General features: G+C 50.8%; 2 protein-coding genes across 3 annotated transcripts in view; one reads left to right on the forward strand and one right to left on the reverse strand.

Moving 5' to 3' along the window:
• TAS1R1 (taste 1 receptor member 1) overlaps positions 1-4,463 on the reverse strand; it is a 23,607-nt gene extending 19,144 nt beyond the window's left edge. Inside the window, exon 1 of one of the 2 annotated variants that reach the window (XM_023215333.2) lies at positions 4,177-4,463. In XM_023215333.2, coding sequence (XP_023071101.1) covers positions 4,177-4,367 — 191 coding nt within the window. In that variant the 5' untranslated portion in view covers positions 4,368-4,463. The remainder of the gene's footprint in view (positions 1-4,176) is intronic. The other variant, XM_023215334.2, reaches the window with a different exon arrangement.
• Positions 4,464-5,203: 740 nt separating this feature from the next.
• NOL9 (nucleolar protein 9) lies at positions 5,204-10,640 on the forward strand. The gene is made up of 2 exons (XM_026448154.1): positions 5,204-5,621; positions 10,513-10,640. Exons 1-2 carry the CDS (start codon positions 5,232-5,234, stop codon positions 10,567-10,569), a joined length of 447 nt encoding a protein of 148 aa, XP_026303939.1. The 5' UTR covers positions 5,204-5,231; the 3' UTR covers positions 10,570-10,640.
• Positions 10,641-11,332: the final 692 nt, after the last annotated feature.

Here is an 11,332-nt window from a genome sequence, read left to right on the forward strand (position 1 = left end):
TTTTTTTTTTTTTTTTGAGACGGAGTTTCACTCTTGTTGCCCAGGCTGGAGTGTAATGGCACAATCTCGCCTCACTGCAACCTCTGCCTCCCGGGTTCAAGTGATTCTCCTGCCTCAGCCTCCCGAGTAGCTGGAATTACAGGTATATGCCACCATGCCCGGCTAATTTTGTATATTTAGTGGGGGGGGGGGTGGTGGGTTTCTCCATGTTGTTCAGGCTGGTCTCGAACTCCTGACCTCAGGTGATCTGCCCACCTGGTGGCTCCACCTGGTGGAGCACTCAGGTACCTCCCAAAGTGCTGGGATTACACTGAACCACCGCACCTGGCTTTTTTTTCTCTCTCTCTTTTTTTTTTTGACACAGAGTTTCACTCTTGTTGCCTTGTTGCCCAGGCTGGAGTATAATGGCACTATCTCGGCTCACTGCAACCTCTACGCCCCCGACCCCAGGTCAAGCAATTCTCCTGCCTCAGCCTCCAGAGTAGCTGGGATTGCAGGTGTGCGCCCACATGTCCAGCTAATTGTGTTTTCAGTAGAGATGGGGTTTCACACGTTGACCAGTGCAATGGTGTGATCTCTGCTCACTGCAACCTCCACCTCCCAGGTTCAAGCAATTATCCTTCCTCAGCCTCCCAAGTAACTGGGATTACAGGCGCATGCCACCACTCCCAGCTAATTTTTTTGTATTTTAGTAGAGACAGGGTTTCACTGTGTTGCCCAGGCTGGTCTGGAACGCCTGAGCTCAGGCAATCCACCTGCCTCAGCCCCCCAAAGTTGCTTGGATTATAGGTGTGAGCCGCCGTGCCCAGCTCAATTCTATTGATTTAAATGTTTACTAAATCTAAAAAATACCTTCTGGCTGGGCACAGCGGATCACGACTGTAATCCCAGCACTTTGGGAGGCCAAGGTGGGCGGATCACTTGAGGCCAGGAGTTCAAGACCAGCCTGGCCAACATAGTGAAACTCTGCCTTTATTTATTTATTTATTTTTTTGAGACGGAGTCTTGCTCTGTCGCCCAGGCTGGAGTACAGTGGCGTGATCTTGGCTCACTGCAAGCTCTGCTTCCTGGGTTCACACCATTCTCCTGCCTCAGCCTCCTGAGTAGCTGGGACTACAGGCGCCCACCACCACACCCGTCTAATTTTTTGTGTTTTCAGTAGAGACAGGGTTTCACCATGTTAGCCAGGATGGTCTTGATCTCTTGACCTTGTGATCCGCCCGCCTCGGCCTTCCAAAGTGCTGGGATTACAGGCGTGAGCTACCATGCCTGGCCGAAACCCTGTCTTTGTTAAAAGTACAAAAAATGGGGCTGGGCTCGGTGGCTTACGCCTGTAATCTGGCACTGCACTCCAGCCTGGGCGACAGAGCAAGACTCCGTCTCAAAAAAAAAAAAAAAGAGCAGGCTAAGCCAGGTGCAGTGGTACATGCCTGTAGTCCCAGCTACTCAGGAGGCTGAGGATGGAGGATTGCTTGAGCCCAGGAGGTGGAGATCAGCCAGGGCAACACAGTGAGATCCCAGCTCAAATAAAAATTTTCTTTAATGGCTGGCACAGTGGCTCACCCATAATCCCAATGCTTTGGGAGGCCCAGGCAGGAGAATCACTTGAGACCAGGAGTTTGAGACCAGCCTGAGCAACACAGTAAGACCACCTTCTCTACAAAACATTAAAAAATTAGCCAGGAGTGGTGGTGCATGCCTGTAGTCCCAGTTACTTGGGAGCTGGGGCAGGAGAATCACTTGAGCTTCAATCAGGCTCAAGTGAGGCTGCAGTGAGCTATGACTGCACCACTGTACTCCAGCCTGGGGGAAAGGGCAAGACCTCATCTCTATAAATAAATAAACCAACAAACAAATACATAAGGTGTGCTAGCCTGTTCCATTTTCCAGCCCTTTTGCTTGTTAGAAGGGTCTTCCATGGCTTCTACCACTTCTGTACCCTGAGTCATTCAAAGGAGGGGTCGTGCCTCCTGCCTGAGACAGTTCTTCAGGTATCTGAAGACAGTTTTCATGTCTTCCCTCCTCCTGCTCTACCCAACCTCTCTTCCCAGCCCATTCTCTTTATCCAGGTTTCCAGCTGTAGCCCTTCGAGTAGGCCGTCATACAGCAGGATTTCCAGAAACTTCTTCCTGGGCCAACCATCTCGTGTGCTTCATGGGTAGGACATCCTGCAGCCAAGCCTCGGCAGCATTCCTGGGCCTATGGGTCTGTGACTGTGACTTCCACAGTCTGCAAGCAACTGTCTTCTTTTTTTTTTTTTTTTGAGATGGAGTCTCGCTCTGTCGCCCAGGCTGGAGTGCAGTGGCGCGATCTTGGCTCACTGCAAGCTCCGCCTCCAGGTTCCTGCCTCAGCCTCCCAAGTAGCTGGGACTACAGGCGCCGCCACCACACCCGGCTAATTTTTTGTATTTTACGTAGAGACGTGTGGGGAAAAGAGAGGTCAGCCTGTTACTGTGTTATTATAGATAGAAGTAAGTTTAAGAGACTCCATTTGGATCTGTATTTGAGATGCTGTTAATCTGTGACTCTACCCCCAATCTTGTCCTTGCTAGAAAACATCGCTGTGCTAATTAAGGTTGAAAGGATTTTGGGCTGTAAGGAATGTGCTTTGTTAGGCAAATGTTTAAAGCCTGCTTGTGGTTGAAGGTCAGTACCATTCCCTTAAATCTCAATAAAAGAAAAACATCTGTCTCCTGCCCGATCCTGGGAAAATGGAACATCTTACTGCTAATTTACTCCCTTATCTTTTTGGCAATAAATACTGAGAGAACTCAGAGACCAGTGCCAGTGTGGGTCCTCTGAAAACACAGCACTGGTCCCCTGGGCCCTGCTTTTCTTTCTCTATACTTTGTCTCTGTGTCTTTATTTCTTTTCTCAAGTCTCCCGTTCCACCTAACGAGAAGCACCCACAGGTGTGGAGGGGCAGGCCACCCCTTCAGAGACAGGGGTTTCACTATGTTGGCCAGACTGGTCTCGAACTCATGACCCTGTAATCTGCCCGCCTCAGCCTCCCAAAGTGCTAGGATTACAGATTTGAGCCACCGTGCTTGGCTACAACTATCTTTAAAAGAAAAGCAGGCTGGCAAGGCGTGTTGGCTCATGCCTGTAATCCCAGCACTTTGGGAGGCAAAGGCAGGTGGATCACTAGCTCAGGAGATCGAGACCATCCTGGCTAACACGGTGAAACTGTCTCTACTAAAAATACAAAAAATTAGCTGGGTGTGGTGGTGGGCGCCTGTAGTCCCAGCTACTCGGGAGGCTGAGGCAGGAGAATGATTTGAACCCAGAAGGCGGAGCTTGCTGTGAGCCGAGACAGTGCCACTGCACTCCAGCCTGGGCGACAGAGCAAGACTCGGTCTCAAACAAAAAAAAAAAAAAAAAAAAAGGAAAGAAAAGAAAAGCAGGCTGGGCGTGTTGGCTCACGCTTATAATCCCAGTGCTTTGGGAGGCTGAGGTAGGTGGATCACCTGAGGTTGGGAATTCGAGACCAGCCCGACCAACATGGTGAGACCCCTGTCTCTACGAAAAATACAAAAATTTAGCCAGGTGTGGTGGCACACACCTATAATTCCAGCTACTCCCGATGCTAAGGCATAAGAATCACTTGAGCCCAGGAGGAGGAGGTTCCAGTGAGTCAAGATTGTGCCACTGCACTCCAGCCTGGATGACAGAGTGAGACTCCATCTCAAAAAAATAAAAAATAAATAAAATATAAATAAATAAAACCCCTCTACCGAGATTGTTGACTTCACGATGGCACCAACCCAAGCTCCTAAAGCATCTAATGGGATGTGTCTTACCTTGCCACCCCATGGAGAACCACACTTGTCATCTGGGACTCTAGGGAGCTTTGAACATGGGTAGGAGTGGAGAGAAGATAGAAGAGGAAAAAGGACGCCCTTGCTTAGGCCTGGCCATCTAGGTACAGTACAAAGCCAAGAACCAATTTCAATGGAGTTACAACACATTCTAACAGCAAGGGCGAAATCATTGGAAACTGGCTGAAGTGTCTAGGAAGGTCTAGCCAGCACTTAGGTGGCAAGTGGATTGATGGACAAGGCCTGGAGACAGTTCAAGGGGCAAAGGCAGAGGCAAGGTCCTGGTTGAGGATGGCAACCAGAGGGGTCCTATAGCCAGGGGTCCCCCTAAGTGTGGCTCTACTGACCCCTCACTCACCTGTCACACAGGGTCACCTCGGGTCTGTGCCTCACCTGCAGACAGCCAGAATGGAGAGGGAACAGGCCTGCCAGGAGGTAATCCCCGGGGAGGATAAAGTCAGGAGAAGGCTCAGTGCTATGGCAGGCAAAGGCCCAGCAGCAGGAAATGAGAAGCTGCAGGCCGACCAGGCAAGCTGTGCAGAGCAGCATGCTGGCCAGACGCCTGCGCCCAGCATGGCCAAGGAGTGGCCTCTAAGGAGGCCAGTTGCTTAAATAGAAGGCAGCTGCCGGATGCTTCCTAACCTCGTGCCCCCGAAAGGGGTGGGACTTGGAGCCCAGTGGCTAAAGCAGGACTGTTTGCCTTGATATTCTGGGCCTGCGGTCCAACTCAGGAACAAAGGCACAGATGCAAACCAGGTGGCACCCAGTGACCCTTCCTCTGGACGGTTGTGGGTTCTGTCCACGCTCTGTGACTTCACCTGGCTTAGAAAGGGAGCCCTGGAAATTTGGGGCAAGGTGGGAGGCTGGAACATAATTTCTCTCAGTACTGCGAGGTTTTAGAACTTTTTACCTGTGCCTCAGTTTACTAAATGAGACACAGCTTTGAGTCGATAACCCCCTACCCCACACTCCAGTTTTCTGACATGAAGATTCTGAGCAAATCGTCATTTACTTTCGCCTTGTTACCCAGGGTTGCTCACTTCGAGACAAATGCATGCAAACCTAAGGTATGCAAATAGACATGTTTTGTTTAAACTGCCAATCCTAAAGCTTTTCCTGCAGGAGAAAAAAAAAAAACCCCGGTGGATTTCCGGAGAGGTGGCCCATGGCTGGTCGCGAGGTTTCTGACTTTCCCTTTCCGGCCGGCTGGGGTAGGGAATTTGCATAATGTAAATTGAGTCCTCGGTGGAGCGCCTCGACCAGGCCGGCAGGAGCCTCCTAGTGTGCTTCCGGAGGTTGTCGGCAGAGGACGCTGGCGGCTCGGAGGCCGCTCCTTTCGGCAGCTGGGCAGGCAGAGGGGCGGAGCGACGGGATTTCGCGAGATTATCGCGCGGTAGGGGCCCAGTATCCAGCATGGCGGACTCGGGGCTGCTGCTAAAGCGGGGTTCCTGCCGTTCCACTTGGCTGCGGGCCCGCAAGGCCCGGCCCCAGCTCATCCTCAGCCGCCGGCCCCGCCGCCGGCTCGGGACCCTGCGGTGGTGCGGTCGGCGGCGCCTACGGCGGCGATTACTGCAAGCCCAGGCGGCCGGCGTGGACTGGAGGGAGGGAGCCCGTCAGGTGTCGCGCGCGGCGGCGGCCGGGAGACCCAAGACCGCGACCCCCAGCCCGATCCCTAGCCCGACCCCGGCCTCCGAACCCGAATCCGAATTCGAATCCGCCTCGAGTTGCCGCCGGCCTCTCATCATCCCTCCAGTGCGGCCAGTGGGCCCGGGCCGCGCGTTACTGCTGCTGCCGGTCGAGCAGGTAGGTGGGGGACGCCGGCAGGAGTCCCCGAGGGCAGGGAGGGCTGGAGAGGCAGCCCCAGGGGAGCTGCAGGGTAGGAGAGGACCGTGGTCCCCCGGGCCTCTTCTCTGGCTGTCAGTCGGATTCAAGCCTATCTTCTTGGTGCTGGCAGCTAGGTTCCCCTAAGCAGCAGAGTAACAGGTACCCTGCTAAGGGGTCCCTAGGCCTTAAGAGCTAAAGGGACTTTATTTTGTTTTGTTTTGTTTTTGAGACAAAGTCTCACTCTGTTCCCCAGGTTGGAGTGCAGTGGCGCGATCTCGGCTCACTGCAGCCTCCGCCCCGGGTCTCAAGTGCTTCTCCTGCCTCAGCCTCCTGAGTAGCTAGGACTACAGGAGTGCGCCACCTCGCCCGGCTAATTTTTGTATTTTTATTTGTATTTTCTTTGAGACGGAGTTTCACTTTTGTCGCCCAGGCTGGAGTGCAGTGGCATAGTCTCGGCTCACTGCAACCTCTGCCTCCAGAGTTCAAGTGATTGTCCCGGCTCAGCCTCCCAAGTAGCTGGGATTACAGGTGCTCGCCACCACGCCCGGCTAATTTTTGGATTTATTTATTTATTTTTTTTGAGACGGAGTCTCGCTCTGTCGCCCAGGCTGGAGTGCAGTGGCCGGATCTCAGCTCACTGCAAGCTCCGCCGCCCGGGTTTACGCCATTCTCCTGCCTCAGCCTTCTGAGTAGCTGGGACTACAGGCGCCTGACACCTCGACCGACTAGTTTTTTGTATCTTTTAGTAGAGACGGGGTTTCACCGTGTTCGCCAGGATGGTCTCGATCTCCTGACCTCGTGATCCGCCCGTCTCGGCCTCCCAAAGTGCTGGCTGGGATTACAGGCTTGAGCCACCGCGCCCGGCCAATTTTCGTATTTTTAATAGAGACGGGGTTTCACCCTGTTGGTCAGGCTCATCTCAAACTCCTGACCTCAGGTGATCCACCTCCTAAAGTGCTGGGATTACAGGCTTGAGCCACTGCCCCCGGTCTAATTTTTGTATTTTTAGTAGAGATGAGGTTTCCCCATGTTGGCCAGGCTGACCTCAAGTGACCCACTTGCCTCGGCCTCCGAAATGCTGGGCTTACAGGCGGGAACCGCAGCCCCTGGCCCTGAAAGGGATTTTTTTTTTTTGAGACCTAGTCTTGCTCTGACGCCAGACTGGGGTGCAGTGGCACGATCTCTGGGCTCACTGCAACCTCCACATCCCGGGTTGAAGCGATTCCCCTGGTTCAGTCTCCCGAGTAGCTGGGACTACAGGCGCGTGCCACCTCACCCGGCTATATTTTTGTATTTTTAGTAGAGATGGGGTTTCACCATGTTAGCCAGGATAGTCTCGATCTCCTGACCTTGTGATCCACCTGCCTCAGCCTCCCAAAGTGCTGGGATTACAGGTGTGAACCACTGCACCTGGAACCCTGAAAGGGGTCTTAATAGTTAAAAAAAAAAAAAAAAAAAAAAAAAAAAAAAAAGGATTGCAATTACTGAGAGCTCAGAAATTCTAGGATTTAAGGTTCTAAGTGTTTTGGGCTTTGAACCCATTTAAACATCCAGCTCTCTTACAGAGTAGTTGCCCCTATCTCTAAGTATGTTTACAGATGAAGAGATTGAGGTTGGATAACTTACACAGTAGAGGGAGAGCTAGGAGTCAAACTCAGGCAGCCTGATTCTTAACATGGACGCCATTTCTGGAAGATTCCCTGTCTAATGCTGGAGGGAAGACAGAACCCAGGAAGTTCTGGAAGAGACTTGGCAAGCTGTGGGTCTTTAAAAGGACAGAGTGGTAGAGTCTGTCTGAACCAGGAGCACAGAGCCGAGTTCACAGTCACCATGCTCTCTCTGTAGCTGCCATGGGGTATGATCTAAGGTTAAAAATATAAAGTATGGGCCAGGCACGGTGGCTAACACCTGTAATCCCAGCACTTTGGGAGGCTGAAGCTGGCAGATCACCTGAGGTCAGAAGTTTGGGACCAGCCTGACCAACATGGTGAAACCTCGTCTCTACTACAAATACAAAAATTAGCTGAGTGTGATGGCACACTCCTGTAATCCCAGCTACTCTAGAAAGAAAGGAAGAAAGGAAGGGCCGGGCGCAGTGGCTCACGCCTGTAATGCCAGCACTTCGGGAGGCTGAGGCAGACCAGGCTGGTCTCAAACTCCTGACCTCAGGTGATCCACCCGCCTAGGCCTCTCAAAGTGCTTGAGATTACAGGCATGAGCCACTGTGCCCAGCTCTCTCTTTTCCTTTTCCTTTCTTTCCTTCCTTTTCCCCTCCCTCCCTCCCCCTCCTTCCTTTCTTTTCCCCTCCCTCCCTCTCTCCTTCTTCTCACTCTGCCACCCAGGCTGGAGTACAGTGATACAATCCCAGCTCACTGCAAGCTCCGCCTCCTGGGTTCACACCATTCTTCTGCCTCAGCCTCCCGAGTAGCAGGGACTACAGGCGCCCACCACCACACCTGGCCAATTTTTTTGTATTTTTTTTTAGTAGCGATGGGGTTTCACCGTGTTAGCCAGGATGGTCTCGATCTCCTGACATTGTGATCTGCTCACCTCGGCCTCCCAAATGCTGGGATTACAGACGTGAGCCTCTATACCCGGCCAATATTTGATTTTCTGTACCTGAATGAGTTTGCTGAGGATAACGGCTTCTAGCTCCATCCATGTCACTGCAAAGGACGTGATCTCATTCCTTTTTATGACTGCAGCCTTGTAAAATTTTTTATTTTATTTAATTTTTATTTATTTATTTATTTTTGAGACAGTATCACCGTCACCCAGGCTGCAGTGTACCGGCATGATCTTAGCTCACTGCAACCTTTGCCTGTGGGTTCAAGTGATTCTCATGCCTCACCCTCTGGGGTAGCTGGGATTACAGGCACATGCCCAGCTTATTTTTGTAGTTTTAGTAGAGATGGTGGCAGTGGGAGTGGGGTGCTGGGGGATTTGCCCTGTTGTCCAGGCTGGTCTCAAACTCCTGGCCTCAAGTGATCCCCCCACCTCCTTCTCCCAGAGTTCCGGGGTTACTGGCGTGAGCCACTGTGCCTGGCCCAATAGTTATTATTGATGGAGTGGAGTGGTGTAATTATGGCTCACTGCAGCCTCTACCTCTGAGACTCAAGCAGTCTACCCATCTCAGCCTCCCAAGTAACTAGGACCACAGATGCATGCCACTGTACCCTGCTAATTTTTAAATGTTTTGTAAACACAGGTCTCACGCTGTTGCCCAGGCTGATCTTGAACTCCTGGGCTCAAGTGATCCTCCTGCCTCAGCTTCACGAGTGTGAGCCACTGTGTGAATAGCAAGTTAAGATTTTAGAATCTGGCCAGGTGCATTGGCTCATGCCTGTAATCCCAGCACTTTGGGAGGCCGAGGCTGGTGGATCACCTGAGGTCAGGAGTTCGAGACCAGCCTGACCAACATGGAGAAACACCGTCTCTACTAAAAATACAAAATTAGCCAAGCGTGGTGGCACATGCGTGTAATCCCAGCTACTCAGGAGGCTGAGGCAGGAGAATCACTTGAACCTAGGAGGCAGAGGTTGCAGTGAGCCGAGATTGCGCCGTTGCACTCCAGCCTGGGCAACAAGAGTGAAACTCTGTCTCAAAAAAAAAAAGAAAAGAAAAAAGAAAAAAAAAGATTTTAGAATGTTTCAGTCATTAGTGACAGGATGTATAATGTTTGTTCTTTCTGTTTTCTTTCCATGCTAGGGTTTTACTTTCAGTGGCATCTGCCGTGTGACCTGCCTCTATGGCCAGGTGCAGGTATTTGGTTTTACCATCAGCCAAGGCCAGCCTGCCCGAGACATCTTCTCTGTGTATACCCACTCTTGCTTGAGTATTCATGCACTTCATTACTCGTTGCCTGAGAAAAGCAAGAAAGAACTCAAAAGGGAAGCCCGGAATTTGCTCAAATCTCATCTTAACCTTGGTAATGAAAAGAACTGGGTAATTTACTGAGGGCCTACTGTGCTGACGCTAATTAATAATTTTTAGGGCTGAGCGCAGTGGCTCACGCCTGTAATCCCAGCACTTTGGGAGGCTGATGTGGGCGGATCATGAGGTCAGGAGATCAAGACCATCCTGGCTAACACGGTGAAACCCCGTCTCTACTAAAAATACAAAAAAAAATTAGCCAAGCGTGGTGGCGGGCACCTGTAGTCCCAGCTGCTCAGGAGGCTGAGGCAGGAGAATGGCGTGAACCTGGGAGGTGGAGATTGCAGTGAGCGGAGATCGCGTCACTGCACTCCAGCCTGAGCGACACAGTAAGACTCCGTCTCAAAATAAATAAATAAATAGAAATAAAAATAAAAATGCAAAAAATGAGCCGGGCGTGGTGGTGGGAGGCTGAGACAGGAGAATGGTGTGAACCTGGGATGCGGAGCTTGTAGTAAGCCGAGATCGGGCCAGGCGTGGTGGTGGGAGGCTGAGACAGGAGAATGGTGTGAACCTGGGAGGCGGAGCTTGTGGTGAGCCGAGATCGGGCCACTGCCCTGCAGCATGGGCAACACAGTGAGACTGTCTCAAAAAAAAAATTTTTTTTAGTTGCTTACTATGGTCTAGACAGTGTTCCAAGGACTTTGCTATATGTATATAAACTCTTACAAGGGGCCTGAAAGTGAAAGTACTATTGTTATCACCATTTTACTGACAAGAAAAATTGTTCAAGGCCACAAAATTATTATATGGCAAACCTGGATTGACTTCTCCCCCCAGGTGTGTTCTTAGTATGCCGTATGGGCCCCTGAAAAAGGCTCTCAACCGTCATTCCTACTCCTAAAGTTGATAGTTTAGCCGAGGAGATGGCAGTCCTAAAGGGTATGGAATGTAATGAAGTTAGTGCTTCTAAGGTGGTTTTTTTTTCTCTTTACAGATGACAGGCGTTGGTCGATGCAGAATTTTTCTCTTCAGTGTTCCATTGTGTTGCTAGAACATCTGAAAACTGCCTCTGTAAACTTCATAACCAGCTATCCAGGTTCATCCTACATTTTTGTGCAAGAGGTAGAACCCGTTTTTATTCAGAGATTTGCTAATTACTTGCACCAAAACTGATATCAAATGACTATGTAGGATGTTGTCTTGGAAGAGCAGTTTGTCCATGTAGTGCTCTTGGTTCTACAGAATGTAATACGTGTATACAGAAAATAGTATAGAAAGGCATATCGTGAAAAATGTTCGTCCTCCCCTCCTCAGTTTCATTCCTCAGCCAGCATTTTATATCATAGTTGGTTATGTGCTTTTTGGGTTTTTATTAACACCATGCTCCAGCCCTGCTTTTTTGGTTTTTTTTTTTTTTTGAGACTGAGTCTCTGTCACTCAGGCTGGAGTGTACTGGTGTGACCTCAACCTCACTGCAACCCCTGCTTCCCAGGGTCAAGTGATTCTCCTACCTCAGCCTCTCAAGTAGCTGGGATTACAGGCGCCTGCCACCATGCCCGGCTAATTTTTGTTTTCTTGTCTTTTGGTTTTTGTTTTGAGATGGAGTCTCACTGTGTCACCAGGCCGGAGTGCAGTGGTGCAACGTCGGCTCACTGCAACCTCCGCCTCCTGAGTTCAAGTGATTCTCCTGCCTCAGCCTCCTGAGTAGCTGGGACCACAGGTGCATGCCACCATGCCCGGCTAATTTTTGTGTTTTTTAGTACAGACAGGGTTTCACCATATTGGCCAGTATGGTCTCAAATTCCTGACCTCAG

The sequence above is a fragment of the Piliocolobus tephrosceles genome, chromosome 1 (genome assembly GCF_002776525.5).
Source record: "Piliocolobus tephrosceles isolate RC106 chromosome 1, ASM277652v3, whole genome shotgun sequence".
In the NCBI taxonomy this organism is placed as follows: Eukaryota; Metazoa; Chordata; class Mammalia; order Primates; family Cercopithecidae; genus Piliocolobus; species Piliocolobus tephrosceles.